Source organism: Metopolophium dirhodum, chromosome 8 (genome assembly GCF_019925205.1).
Source record: "Metopolophium dirhodum isolate CAU chromosome 8, ASM1992520v1, whole genome shotgun sequence".
In the NCBI taxonomy this organism is placed as follows: domain Eukaryota; kingdom Metazoa; phylum Arthropoda; class Insecta; order Hemiptera; family Aphididae; genus Metopolophium; species Metopolophium dirhodum.
In genome coordinates this window covers 12,091,057-12,107,386 of record NC_083567.1, presented here as the reverse complement: position 1 = coordinate 12,107,386, position 16,330 = coordinate 12,091,057, and the positions used below count along the sequence as shown (strand labels likewise).

Here is a 16,330-nt window from a genome sequence, read left to right as displayed (position 1 = left end):
ATGACTATTTGTTTTGTTTAATGCTGTGGAAACAATACCAAGATTTGTTTAAAACAGAAATTATGAAAATAGTTTTCTTGTGCGTGTGCATCTACATTTGGTTATAGTGCACCTTATTGGTTTATTATGAATCGATTGGTATAATATTTATTCATAGTAGGTATATGATTCTGGATCTCTTGGTTTCGATCGGACAGGTTAGGCGTATTGCCTTTTTATTGGTGTTTTTAAGACGTCTGCTCTGTATTCAACATCTCTATACTCTTTGTTCACGTACTATAAACATTGTTCATTGAGTATCAACCAAAGTAATGAAAACGGTTTCTTTTAAGCATGTTTCACGATTCCAATGAAATTTGTTGTTTGTATATACATTTTAATGGAGAAAGTACGCTGTGCTCACAATATCGGGAAATAAATTCCCTCTGTATATTCTGTTGTCTGGAGTAAAGTACGTTGATAAATTAAAAATAGAGATAGAAATGTATTGATTTATTATCATAATATGACGGTAAAAAATAAATGTACGATGGGTGTTAACAATTTGGAAATGCTTTCAATGACGATACAATGTGAAAACACGGCGTTAGCTACATAGCATTATAAGACGTATAATTTCGATAAATGTTTATAAATTATAGAAATCGAATAATATACATGGGTACTTATATTTATGTACCAATAAAAGTCGTAGTTCGTGTCTGACTTATACACATCGGCCTATTTATTTATTATTGTATAATATCACATGTCATAATATGTACCTGCCTACTATGTTTATTGTATATGCAAGTACTTCTATGACGATGACGTTTATCAGTGGCTAAATTTTTTTAGATGGTATTTAGTTATTAAAATGGAGTGGAAAGATTAGCCAGTTATGATAAAAACTATTCTGTAGCTCTGTGTCATAGAGTAACTTACTCTATGTTCTGTGCTAAGGCAATCATTTTATCATATTCACAGATATAGATAATATTAATTCTTGACTAAATGATAACAGACGTGCGTCGTGCGACACTGCGACGGCCGTGTATCAGTGACAACAGTGTGCAGCCCCCCACCTAGCAATTAGCGCCCCTTCATATAATTTATGTACCCGGCGGCCGACGTTTATAATATCGTTGAGCGGTTGATTCTAGTCGCCTCTGGCGGCGGTCTGCGCATGCGCTATTCACACTATTTTACGAGCTTACATGTGTGTGCGTAGACGCACCTCGCATGCACAAACTTAGGCGACGGCGGCTACCGCCTCTGTCGATCTCAACGCTTTAGCGGTGGTAGCGCCGGGCGCATAAGCTACGTTACAGCGACGTGCAGCCGTTCTCGCGTTCGTAGGTACAACTGTACAATTTCTGTACAAAAAAATAATATTCAATATTGTTGTTTATTTAACTTAAATTCTAAAGCATTTAATGCCTAAAGTACGAGTACCCATATAAATTAAAGTATACGATTAAAATTTTAAAATTCAAAATAGTACAAAATACTAATATAAAGAAACATATATTTTTTATTTTCCTAAAAATTACAAGTGAGGCGGTGCCTCACATGCCTCACCCCCAAAACCGCCACTGGGCCGTTTATGCGCTGAAGACACGATAAACGTGGCCAAACGATATATATTTTGACGATCGTGTACTCCTCGATCATATTTCGCAGAGTTAATTCTGTTTATAAGTATATAGTACATACTTTAAATTATAACGAATCGTGAAATGAACACATCAATTGACATTGATTTCGACTCTATTATTAACTCTCGTACGTTGTATAGTACCGTTATAATTTTTAGTTACCTACCTAATAATAAATAATAATTCATAATTAGGTACCCATAATCTAAGTGACGTAACAGGGTAATAGTAGGTATACCTACGTAATACTTACGGTATTATAGGTAATGTATATAATTTTCTTCTATCTACGCATAGGTAGTCATTATTAAAGGTGATGTTTCAAATCCTGATATTTGAGAAAAGAACCCGACCAGAACTTTGTTTTAAATTTAAAGAACACTTACCGAACCGAAATTTTATAAATTAAAAACTATGTCAATTTGTGTAATTCATATATTTTATTGTTTTCATTTTAACAAAACGACTACATTTTAAAATGTGTATTTACTATAAAGTTACCACAATAAATAATAAATAATAAATAATTTAGCATTTGGTTCGGTTTAAATTTGAAACTTCCAATCCATAGCATCACTGTTTAATATGTACAATATGTAATAGTGTATATTATATTTTATATTCCATTCGATCTTCAGATTTTTTTGGCTTTTCTATTAAAACTTTGTTAGAAATTACGGGGCCCTTATAAACAATTCTCAATTTGAATAAGCTTATTTTTGTTGATAATTATTATTGTTTATTAATTTTTTATTCAATTTTTTTTATTTAATTTGAAATATCATACTAACAGTGAGACATTTTAAATAAAATTATTTTTTATTGTATTATTATTTTTTGGAACCTCATATTTAAATTTCATATTCTGTAGCAAACTATTATTTTCTAAAAATACTAATGCATAAATATTGAACATTAAACATTAAAAAATTCATCCATCAAAATATAAAGTAATGTTATAATATGTTGGTTATAGATATTTATAACTATTTCCCGTAATAAATTATAATCCATCATATTTAATTATAGGCATTTACGCATTTTACAAAATTGACATTTAAATATGTGTTAAAGATTGTATCATACTAGTATTAATAATATAATGAATCGTAATTATAATTTTAAAATGTGTTTTAAGAATTTTGAAAAATGTAAAATATAATATAAATAATATAAAATAAAATAAAAATATTTGTTTAGTAATCAATCATGGCATTTCTCCTCCTCTTGCACGAAAAACGTTTAAATCGTTGAAAATATCGCAGGAGTTGAACAAACCATCTGAGCATTTTAGAAATCATTTATCGAGCAAAGGAAAAATGGTATGTGGTTAACGGTATCCACTTAAACAGTTTGAATCTAAATTGTTGATTATTTTCTTAGATGAGAACATCATCAACGACTTGCAAGCATATGACATTAAAAAGAAAATTTTCCAATCGATTTGGTAAAAATAATGCACAGTGTAATATTTGCGTCAATGCACAGAATAACTCTAAAAACACCTATAAAATGAAATTAAGAGCAAACAATAGCATCAAGTAAGTCATTAGTTGTTGGTTTGTATAAAATGTATTTTATTTTCTGAGTGAAGTGACAAATGCATTGATTTTATAATAATATGTTTTTTGTAATTTGTATTTTTCTTTTACCTTTTGGAGTAGTAAAAATGCTTGGATCTTTAATTTCTATATCTTTTCTAGTAGGAAAGTGAATTTAGTTGGTACTTTGAAGTGGGTAAAAAGTAAAAACTATCGCAGTACTTATTATATGAGCGTTTGAAGTTCACATTTTTACAAATTTGGTTATTTACCCGTAAATTAACGATTTCTCATCAAAGAACAACAAGTTTAGTGAAACTGTTGTTATTTATAATTATTAGTATATACTATAAGTATATTTTTATATTTTATACACACAATGACATTTTCAAATGCAATGTTTTCAGAAAAAATTAATTCAGCCCACTGTATAGTGTATTACTATTAGTCGATTGAATTACTTTATAGAAATAATATCATAAAATATACTTCGTAATCTAGGCTGACGGACCATCTTCGCTAAAATAATTATTTTTCGTATCCAACGATTTTATATCATTGATTTCAAATTTGACACATCAATTACAGTGACCAACGCGACATCTAATGTCAAAGCAGAGCTGTACCCACTTTGTCCACCATTTTAAAATCACAATTGTTAATATTCTGCGCTTCTTTTATAATTAGACATATTTGGCTGTGTGTGGCCTGTGATTTGAAATTCTCAAAACGTGAAACCATTTTAATACACATCAAATTGCATGAAGACGAGTTTGATGTTGAACAAGTTACGTTAACCGATACCACTTGTCCGGAATGTAATTCTGTAAGTATGAGATTTTTTGATTTTTTTAAGATATATATCTATAATATGTATATACTATATAGTTTATATGTATACTTCAAGATTTGGTGGTATAGTACGTACCGAGAATTTTGACTTAGTACCCAGTCGTCTTTAACCTACGTTTTAGGCATGCAATGATCCATAAATAATTTGACCAGAAAAATTCATGGTTAAGAACAACTATTTTTTTTAGCTCTAGCTAGTTGTTAATGTTCGTCTAGTTCATTTATCATTAGATTTTTTCAGTAATATTTTTATAATGTAATCGTTATTTTTTTGCCTAGGAGTTTCATCAAACCGAAGAACTAATTAAACACGTTTACGTGCACAGTTTCACGGATAACCGAATGGGCTTAGGTGGTACCTTTTACAACTGTTATCAGTGTGATAGGAGATACAGGAATGCCATTCATCTAAGGGTTAGTTTTTGTATAAATTATATTTAAATAATAATAAACGTTCCAGTGTTTCGCCGGAAACGTGGATAATACAACAAGAAAAAAAATTATCCAAAATATCGAGTTATAAAGTTATCTACTTTATATTTACAAATTTAAAAGCTTAATTATATAGGTTTTTTTAACGATATAAGTAAGTAAAGTACCTAATCTTATGCTTTATTACACATAAGCAGTTAGCGTCAATCCTCGGTCAATAAACTATGAAATTGATTTGTTTCAATAAAATTGTTTGTACATTTAAATATTTAATGACATTTTTGTTTACAATTTAATTTGTCTCTTTTTGTTTATTATTATTTTATTTTACATTATGTTTTCTCTGTTTAGTCTCATCAAGCAAAACACAAGGAAAATGAACTCAAGCCGTACAAATGTAACATGTGTGATAAGCGTTTTTTGAACACTGTCGTGTTAACGTGCCACGTGCGCACCCATTTTGGTTGGTACAATATATAAACATATTATTAAAGATTGATTTTTCGTTATTATTTGTATTAGAACTTTTCATATTATATTATTAGTTTATACTATTTCATCATTGATGAAGTAAACGTTGATCGCCACACTAGTACATGACTTCTTACGATCCAATTACAGTATGGTTATATTACACCGCACACATTTTAGAGCATTGTTATCTATTTTACTGTATACAATAGTTATTATTGTGGCCTGGTGTGACACAGTGTACGGCTTTTGTCACAAACGTGTTTTGAGTGCCAGCATCTGCCGGTGTCACTAGTTCCCGGATGGGTGGTCACCCGTGTTTTAATGACAAATCCTTGCCATACATACACGCGTGTTCAAACCAACCTTACCCTCCCCCACAGTAACAGGCTAATGACCGAAGTTACCGAAGTTAAAAAAAAAATTTTAAAAAAATACATATTATTCTATTTTTCTTTCCTTTAAAATACTAACTTACCTGTTGCCGTCTTAATGTAAAAAAAAAAATAATAATAAACTAGGATAATGATAGCTTTGATAAATCTCCATGTATTTACAAAGTTATAATACTTTATTATTCAGGAAACTCAAGTTGTCTCGCTGAGTGAAATAATATGATTTAGGTTCTGGCGGCCCGCGCAATTAGAATGGCTTTATAGAACTAAATACGTAAAATTATGCGAGATACCGTGGAGCAGTCGTGTGGCAATCAACGTATAACACAATAATATTAGTTTATCGATTTAACTGTTACTCTATATATTATTTATTGATAGGTATTTTAACCGCGAGAGTACGTTTAAAAATATATTTTTATTATAGATTTTCGTTTTACTCGTCGACTTCTTAGCACTAGACTGCACTAGAAGTGTTTTTACAGCATGCTATAATATTTTACACTATATATGCTATCGTCAGTTTGACGGTATTGTTCGCACAAAAATATCAAACTAACTGTGTAATAATATTTTATATTCATTTCAGAGGGTGTAATTTACGACTGTCCCATGTGTCGTTTGACGTTTGTCGATTTGAAATCATTAAAGGGACACGTACATTCCCACGCGGTGAACAACATCTTCTATTGCCCGATGTGCCCACTCGTACGATTATAATATTACGTACATTACATTGCCCACCTCCTCTCCTATTGAACTTAAATTGTTTTTAAATTTGCACTCCCTACCCTTATTTACGATTTTTTTATTAAATAGCACAAGGAGAACTGGCGTAACGTTACCCCAGACACTCCACAGGTTAAATAATAACTTTTTTGTCACGCCTGCACCGAAAGTTTGGTTTTTGATAGCGGTTGAAGCGTTAGAAAGCGTCCTTTTTCCGTCCAGCGGGCGGTAAAGTGGGAATCCCCAAATGTAACGTGCAGTAAAGTGGAAATTACCCTTTAGTTGTTTCTCTCAGTTTTTACGGTTGAATAACTTAGAAATAACTTAATAGACAAAATAGTTAAAACTGTCAAAATCATATCTACCTATCTGTTATAAAATTATTTTATAGTAGGAGTATTTGTCTGTACTTTACTACAAACAAAATAGGTACAATAGGTACAATAGATACCTAGTAATAATAATAAAAAAGTTGAATTGCATATTATACATTACATTAAATATATTACATTGCACCTGCAATGCTACTTTAAAATAAATCAAACGTAAGTCTTGTTCAGTGAATCCCCTAGTTAGAAATGTGAGTTGTTGACGAGACAATTCTATATAGCGCTACAAAAAATACCACGCAAATAGCGTGCTAATTTTTAGTAAAAAAAAATTACCATTATTATTTCACTTGTACTTGTTTAATAAATATCTCGTAATTATCAAATATAATCGTAAAAACTCACGCTAATTAGTAGCTTGGGTTATTTTTGAAATTTCGACGGGAGGCAGTGTAATGTACGTGGTTACATTATTTTGCTTATAACTGTCATCACTTGGATAGATAGACCCAATTACAAACTGTTTTGTTATTGTTTTTATCATGCAGCAATTCAATACTTATAAGTTGATCAGAAAGCACATCCGAGCCCGGCATCATGGCATTGAGTTTGGTTGCGAATATTGCAATAGCTCGTTTAGTAGTCGTTTCAATCTCAATGTACACATGCTCAGGTATTTATTGCGGACATTTCTGTGTGCAAAATCTATAGAGTAAATACGAGCAAATATAAATGCTTTAGTGCATATACATAATATAAAATATACGTTTGATATTTACTTAATTCGCAGTCATTCGGACCAAAGAGATTTTTTGTGCACCATGTGTGGTAAACAGTACAAGAGGAAAGACAAACTGAAGATACATATGAATAAAGTTCATTATTCCATAAAAAAGCCATCGAAAACTCAGTTAAAATTAGAAGCTAGAGCGGAAAAAAAAGCACAACAAATTCAATTGGTAATATATATTATGATAATAATTCATTTCTATACACACCTATCCGCTATCCCATGAAACGTTCGAAACATTGTCTATAATACATATCTGCAATATATTGTATTTTATTCAATTTATAATTTAGTTGATAAAACTATGTGCAGAAAAATGTATTGTTTCATTCTAAACGATGAATTGCATAGATGTAGTATTCGCAATAACTGCAAATTTCTGATATTCGCTTTATGTACCTATTACACTTTAGAAAACAACAAAAACAATGTTGGAGTACGAAAGTTCTGAGTTCAAGTGTGATAAATGTTTGGTGGGTTTCAAAAGAAGAGGCGTTTACGTCAATCATTTGGCACTGAGACATCCCGAAATAAGTCTTGACTCTGTGCCGTCGCTCAACCAACCCGTCATGCCTAAAGCCAAAATGTACATGTGTTTGTACTGTGATAAGGTAATCATACGACACAACATAATCTCGATATCATTTCCGTGGTTGGAAGATTAATTAATTGTTATTAAAATATATTAAATTTACTTCAGATGTACAAGACTAATGCTAAGCGGAAATCGCACATACTTAAAAACCACCCGGATTGCGAACTACCCGAAAAACCGACTGATAAAGTAAGAAATAAAAAAAAATTATACATAATTATTTTTACTAAAACTTTTAATTTTAACCATTTGATAAGATTATAATATTTATTTATTGATCAATTAATTAATGGTGTGTTCAGACGGTTACCATCGATGACAACCCGCCCAGTCAAATAGATACTGTTGCCACTGCGTCGTCTCAGGCGCACAGTTGCCAGTGGTGTTACAAACAATACGTGCTAAAACATAAACTTATAAGACACCAACGGGCACATCACTACCACTTGTTGCCTCCGTCCCTTCAAGAACCAAAACCATCAAAAAAAGCTCGGACATAAAGTAAAAAAAATAGACCAACCCCCTCAAACGGTTAATATTCAGTTTACCGGTAAGTGTATTTTAAATTTTAATAATATGTAAGTAGTATATTTTTACATTTATATAATAGTAGGATTTAACAGTGTAAACAGTTATAGTTTTGCCCGATATTTATTGTACATTTTACATGTTTTACGTCAAACAGATAACAATTGATAGTAAAAAATACATAGATTATATTATATCTTCATATTTAATAATTAAACGATACACGAACTTCGAAGGGTCTGTACTAGCAATAGTAATCAAACGTATAGTTGGTTCATTTATCATTTTATTTCACTTATAAGCGTATACATTATTTTCTATTAGCTTAAGTATTTTAAACTGCATTTCGTATTGAAAATAATAATAAAAATTAAATGGAAAATGACATCACATACATGCACATGTATGATTTTTTTTTAAAGCCATTTCAAGTTCAAATTTGTATAAATTCAATATTTAAACAAAGAATAATGATTTTAGTTATTTTGCTATAATTTGAAAATATTTTAAGTGGGCGATTGAAACTTTTACATATAATTTTATTTTACATAGGTACACTATTAAATTTTCAAAACATTTAGATTAATTTCATGCTATAATTGCTATTATATGACATTTATAATTAATGCCAAATTCGTAATAGTAAAATTAATGACTATAATAATTAATACCTAAATGTTGTCACATCCATTACAGTAACCTATTCGATAATGAGTTACACTAGACTCCTACAACTATACAGCAGAGCGGTTACTTACTTTTGTCTTATAAATACTCGTTCAAAATTTCATATAATTTGTAGTGCTAAAATAGTATGTGTTTATCGATCGTAGTTTCACTGTAATATTGTGTTATTCAACTATTTAATAATTATATTGTTTAATGTTACATGTAAATGTATGTCGAATACTTAACATAATAATATTATACTCTAATACATTTATCGATGGACGGTAATGCTATAATAGTGTTAACAACGTCAATATCTAAGGCATACTGATACTATTTTTAGCAGGCAATAGACTACAATCTGTATACCTATAATACTCCATACTTACGTTTAGCACACTTTTTCGCTGACCTTGTGCGTGTTATCTCAGTGTTCAGAAATTAAATTATTATTTAACTGAATTAATTACTGAGTATTTTGGTACCGCGAGAAATGTGTGCAGTATCCATATCACGTACACATGTGGTATGCCCTAACTAAATTATTTGCGTCCAGTATAAAAAGTCGTTATAATTAAACATAATACTTAATTATTTTCCTAAAAAAAAAAAACAAAATGGTTTTTTTGTGAGTTATAACTTTAAAGGCTATACAAGGCATAAGTAAAAAAAAATTGAAAACTTTTTATATACCTAGTCTTTAATAGTTTGCTGAATCTAAATTATTCAAAATTATATTCAGACTACGATAATAATAACTTAAATAACCATACAAAGTCGTAAAAACATGACACGTACAAGACGTATTTGCTTAAAATTGTATTATTTTATTAAAATTAAATTATGAATATTTTATGAATTGTCGACTAATTTATGCTGTAGAATAAATGTATCAAACTCCTAAATCGGATAATAGAGAATCGCCATTTTAGATTTTTATTTTTGTGCCCCTGGTTATTTATTAATTGTGTTGTGTCGTGTTATTTATTGTACTTTTACCGATATTGTCATAACTGATATTTAATTATTTCCCTTATTATCCTCAGAAAATTATGTGTAGATTTATGTGTATTCGTTTGGTCGTCCACGGCCTTGTCGTTTGGTTTTTTTTTTACGAATTTCACTTAAAAAACCTATTTTGCGAAAAAATAATAAGACAGACTTGTCCGTATTGTCCAGTGTGCTTGTAAATTTATCAATGCATTAATGAAGTCTCATTGACTGCAATCTATATGTGTAAATCGCATTGGCGTTGCAATATTATTAATTATTGTCAATTGTATACCCGAGCTGAAGTGATATGACAAACAACTCCCGGTAGTGAGACAAAGGGGCGGGAGCTTTTCAAATTCCAATTAATCGAGTGCGCCAAAAAAAAATCGTCGTCAAGTATGCTCGAACATATACATTATACACGTAAAGCAGTGCGGCGGCACAAATAGACAGTGAATAGTAGTTTTTGAATTTACCCTCAATTTGGATCGAAAACACATGAACCCGTGTGCGCCGGCCAATGTGTTATTTTATTAATAATTATTATCGTTATCGTTATTTGCATTTACATATGTATGTTTTAGATACAGACGGTTTCGAATTAACGGCCACCGACATACAGCTGGACAATCCAATCGAACCGGGCAGCATAATAGCCATCAAACGGCCCATAAAAGTAAGCCTGGTGAATACTGTTTTATATACAGCGTGCGCGATCGATTGAGCCGATGGCGGATTACAACGGGTGTAATGATATGCAATAATATAAACGTGTGTGTATATTGCACAGAGTGTGCTGGGCCCCAGTCGGATTAATGGTTATATTATATTTCATACTGAGCGTTAGTTTGCGTGCCTTCAAAAGCGCTGTCCCTTCATAACGACGGACTGGCTATTGGTGGTGTTTGTGATGAATTTGGGGATTAAGTGCTACAGTTTATAATTTTTTTCGTTACGTTCTGGCGTTTGTTCTATCACCATTGGGCCCGATTCTCCATTACCTCGTAAAACGCGTTTTTTCTTTGCATTTCAATAATTATTACAAAAAAAACACGATAACTAGGCGTTATGGATAGGCTATCTAGCTACACTAATGGTCATGTTCCGGTCTCTCATTAAGAAGATGTTACACGGCCATTTGTTGTCTTCGTCTTACAACTTACAATTTACACTCAGGAGAACGCGTTTAGTTCCGTTAGTTTAAAAATTAGAGTGAATCGACCTATTATGAAACTTGATGGTAAGTACATTATCTGTGAGGTTTTTCACGATAGTTCAATTTTTTATTGAGTTTTGCGTATATAATAGCGTAAATTAAAAATGCGCATAACTCACTTATAAAAACTGAATTATCGTAAAAAAATACACAACAAACACAGATAATGTTCTTACCATCGTCAAGTTTCATAATAGGTCGATTCACTCCAATTTTTAAACTAACCGAGTTAAACGTTATCTGCTGAGCGTAAATTTGTTATGTTATGAACTTGTAACAATAAATTTCTGTATTATAGTACAATAGTTATAATATTAGGACCACACTGTCGCGTATATTTAAAAAAAACTTGTTTTCATTGTTTCCCCCCCAACTTAGAACAATTCCGAGTACATGACGCAGGCCATGCGAGACTTGGGCTTGAGCGCGGCCGACGACGGTCTGAACGAGGAGCAGTACTACCGGATATTGGACACGCAAGGCGACGTGGCTTACGCGCAGGCCATCGATCCGCCGGTCACCTTACTCACGTTCGACGGCCAGACCATTCAACAGGTGCTGTCTTCTTGCGTGCCCGATGAGTTACCGATTGCTGACGGCCGCGCTACAATGACGACGACGACCGGAGGCAACTGTACGACGACGAATGATGGTCTTCAGTAGCAACACCACCTCACGTACCTGGTCATCGTCTTCTCGGTCCGTCAGACGCCCAAGACAACGTGCCGCTTGCTCGCTCTGTGTTTACAAGTCAGGACGTGCCAATGCGAGTGACCTAGTCGGGTCATGTCGAGACAAAAATTCCCGAGCATCGATCGTTGTGTTTCCAGCCGAGTCGTGTATCGTTTTAATAATTATTATTCCTCTCCTCTTCTCGCGGATCTGATACGGGGAGACACGACTCTGGCCTCGGTTGTTGTTTGCGGAAAACTTCCGAGTCGTGTCTTGTTGCGTACCGACGCATAAATAAGTGTCACAGACTTTTGGCCGGTTCGCAGGTCGAATATGAATTAGGGTATAACTTTAAAAATAAGTATTACCAGAGTTTCGAACTAAATGCGACGCACACGCATACATATTATATACCTAATTTATGTATGTGTTTGCCCGTGTCGGTATAATGACGCGATATCACGTTGCTCTTCCTTTTGGGCTTTTTGTCCTACACACAATATTTTTGATTTTATTTTGGAAATTCTCGCCTAAGTGTGTTGCGCTACGAATATAACCGCTGTAACATTTACTGGCCAACCAATGTATCGTCTGCTAGTGTGATCGCGATTGTAATAATATAATAATTATATTATTACAATCGCGTATACTATAACTATTATAGTATACGACATGTGCATAGTCATATTATAATTATGTGTTCCGAATCACAAGTTCCTTGTTTAAAATAATTTTGTGATATTATTGTTTTTTATTTTATATGCTTGCATGATTTCTTCTGTGTTACTGTACAATTTTTATTTTGAAAACAAGTCTTAAGTTATTGTTGTTTTGAAATTTATCTTTGAATAAGCAGAGTGTGTCATAATAGTTTCACAATTTTACATTAAAATTGCATGTAAATAGTATGACACTTCTTCAATGATCTTCTCTTCTGCGCTATGTATGTAATATATAAACCGATAAGTAAATAAATAATTAATATTATATATTATTATATTGATATACATCACCTTAATGAAACTTAAGTTATTAATATTCGATACACTTTTTACCTAATATATTTGTCTAAAAGCTTATCTTCCCTATATTAACTATCTAGTTGTGGTTTTTTATAATATAACTATAAACTATTATGGAATTGAGATTATTATTAGTAAATTGTTGACGTAGATTTATTTTTAATTATATGTTATAGTTAGATAATGTGCATCAGTTTAATTGTTTATCTATTGCCTAGATAAAATGTCATGTTAATTTGTATTAATATATAAATACATGCAGGAAAAAAAACAAAATAATGACATTGCCTCAGGGTATTAAGTTGATAATTTATTAAGTTGGACATCTAACACGGTTTTTTGGTTGTGTAATAGTAATTCACCATAGTTATTTTAATGTCTGAAATTTGGTAAAATAAAACGAAATTACGTTATTTTATTATATCGGTAATGTATTGAAGGTAATTAATTATTAATTTGGTACATATTACAATAATTTAAAATTTTAAGTCGCTTTTATGCAAAATAGTTATCGTTCTTTTGTAATGTACATAAACTATGCGCAATGTTAATTATATTGGGAAATATACCAATTTCATAACGAAAGATTTGTGTTTCTTAGAATGCATTACCTATCATAAATATTTTTGTACTTAATTACATGAATTTATTTTTATGATTCCTTATCCTCTAATTTGTATAAAATAAAAATTATAATAATTTTAAACATTTTTTTTTAGGATTTATTATGAAAAATATATTTTAAAACAGAAATACACTGTATTTTATGTGTACTTGTATCTAAGATAGGTTAGTTTGTATCGTGTACCTTTTTTTTTACATTTGTTCAATTTATCTCGTGTATTGTACTTATACCTATCTAGATACATGTTTCTTTGGTTGGATACTTGGATGGTGTATCTTATATCGTTTTTATTTATTTTGTGTTATACATTAGAAAAAAATTAAGAAACATATTTCCAAGAAAAAAACAAAAGAAACGTATAACCATTTAATTAAGTTTTTACATCATTTTATTTCCAAAGCTGATTGCCGGAATCATAAAACAAGTTCAAAACTGTGTGTATACTACAAATTATTTTTGAGTTTGTAATAAAAACAAAAACCGTACTATTAAAACGCAAATAATGTTATACCTAGTAACTAAAGGTAAACAAATCAAAGTATCTAGTATCTTTTTGAAAATTCATCTTGTATTCTTGTCTCTTGAGTTGTCGTTCAAGCATCTTGTCTACATACTTGTTATATATTAATATAAAATAATATTTTATAATACCTACCTACTTTTGTGTCGAGGAAGTAATGATCGTGCTGTCACGCCATGTTGACGCAGTGTAACCTAAATACCTACCTATAATGTATTATTATTATTCATTAAAATACACAACTGTTCAGTACCATGTAATAATTGACTTATAACAAATGCATAGGATTATTGTATTGTATTACTTATTATAATAGTTAGATAATTTTAGTAATTATTATTGATAGTTTTAGTTTTACTGCCATATATTATATTATTTAACTACGCGATTTTTACTTAATACTACATTATAATATAATATTATATTATATTATACAAACAAATAAATAAATAAATAAAAAGTGGCTTGGTATGACGCGGTGGTTGGTTGCATTCAGTCACGAGCGATACGTGATTTGAGTGCAAGCACCAGCCGGTATCACTAGACATGATGGGTGACCACCCGGGTTTTTAGTGATAAATCCTTGTCACACATACACACACGTGTGCCAATCTAGCTGTAGCCCCCCTACAAACATGACGGGGCTTAAGATCAATAAAAAAATGAAAACAAAGGAATAATATGTATTTATTTATATTGATAGTTTAGTTATATGAGAAATGTGTATTGCAAATTGTAATTATTTAATTTATATTACCAAACTATTTAGTGAATTTATATTTTAAATTGTGAACTCATGGGTCCCCCTCCGAACATAATATTCAGTATTATAATCTTCTCGAAGAAAAAAAATAAATATATAACACAATATATATAAATCTTACCTGACTTGTAAGCAATATAAAAACCCGTTACTCGTAATGCTAGGCTTTATTATGCAGAGCTCGGTAGCCTAAGTACAATTTTTAATTTAAAACTATCCTCCATGTACGTTTATAAAAATATATGTTTCAATTAAAATTTGATCAAAAGTCTTTGGGGGTAATGAGAAATGTTAATTCATTAGGTATTAATGTATTATTCCGGTCCCTGATTTAACATAATCATTTATTCGGTGCAGTGTAATAATATTATGATAATATATATATATAAATATTTATGTTGCTGCGGTCCGTCCGCAGTGAAGAGGTTCAGAAAGGGAGTAAATGATGAATACCTATCTCCCACTTGTACCTGCCTGTCCTGTCTGCGCTACCTACCTGTCTGCTTTTCGTAACCAGCCCTCGCGCACGTCAACGTGAAAAGGTTTTCAGCACCCATTCATTACAATTATATTATATTATTATGTCTGCTATACCTGCATACCGTTATAACGGGTATACCCGTCCGCTGACCGATGTTAATATTATTTGTATGTGTGTGTGTCTGTCTGTGTCTGTGTTTGTGTGTGTCTGTGTTACCGAAAACATTTTCTGATGGAAAACAATTAAAGACCAAAACCATTCGTCGACGGTAAGACGTAGAAATAGATTCATTACGTGTATGTTATTTTAAACGCAAACGCAATTTTACGATACGGTGGCGACTTTGCGTCGGGCTGTGATCCGCGGGGCTTGATTTGGTTTTCTCGAGCAGAGTGGATGCATATTAATATAATATTAATAATATTAAAAAATGTACACTTTGAGAAGACCTAAGACACATACCGCCCTTCCCCGTGAATGTGCCTGTAGAAGGTTTGCACCTGCCAGGAATTCTTCCATTGGTGGATGAATATTTTTTGGTTCATTAACGGCTGACAAATATTTATACATGGGTAATAAAATCTTAGAAATTATTTATTTTATTCAACGGCTATTAACTATTAAGTACCTACATAAACATAGGAATAATATTTAAGACTCCATAAATTTAAAATGTTTAAAAATAAAACCGTGTGGGCCAGTTTGGGGTCACAGATTTTTTTTTTAATGTTAAAAATAATTTAAGATCATTTTTTAAGGCATTTTTCTTGGTTTTTAGAATATTTAAATCCGTTTCCTAGTTATAATATTATGCATGCGCAACGATTAAAAACGAAGTGGTGCGCACACTATACATCACACTCAGGTATATATCTATGTGCCTGATATTATTATAGACGAAATTTTAGTTATTAAATTATTAATTACTATAGATTGAAACAAAATTACTTGACGAACGATAGAACGCGTTAAGGGCAATTATAAAAACTATGCTACCTAAATAAAGGCTTATCCTCGTGCGTCTTCGTTTGCATATACGACAACGGTCGGCCGTCCAGAAATGAGGTCGA

At 31.4% G+C, this 16,330-nt stretch overlaps 1 protein-coding gene across 1 annotated transcript in view; it reads left to right on the top strand.

The window, feature by feature from the left end:
- The window catches only part of LOC132949984 (PR domain zinc finger protein 10-like), a 54,580-nt gene extending 40,436 nt beyond the window's left edge, over positions 1-14,144 (top strand). The window contains 14 exon segments of the mRNA XM_061021144.1: positions 2,838-2,959; positions 3,021-3,178; positions 3,866-4,004; positions 4,310-4,444; positions 4,814-4,925; positions 5,918-6,036; positions 6,935-7,059; positions 7,177-7,345; positions 7,590-7,787; positions 7,877-7,960; positions 8,074-8,253; positions 8,255-8,321; positions 10,546-10,637; positions 11,556-14,144. Coding sequence (XP_060877127.1) covers positions 2,838-2,959; positions 3,021-3,178; positions 3,866-4,004; positions 4,310-4,444; positions 4,814-4,925; positions 5,918-6,036; positions 6,935-7,059; positions 7,177-7,345; positions 7,590-7,787; positions 7,877-7,960; positions 8,074-8,253; positions 8,255-8,321; positions 10,546-10,637; positions 11,556-11,840 — 1,985 coding nt within the window. The 3' untranslated portion in view covers positions 11,841-14,144.
- The last annotated feature ends 2,186 nt before the right edge of the window (positions 14,145-16,330 follow it).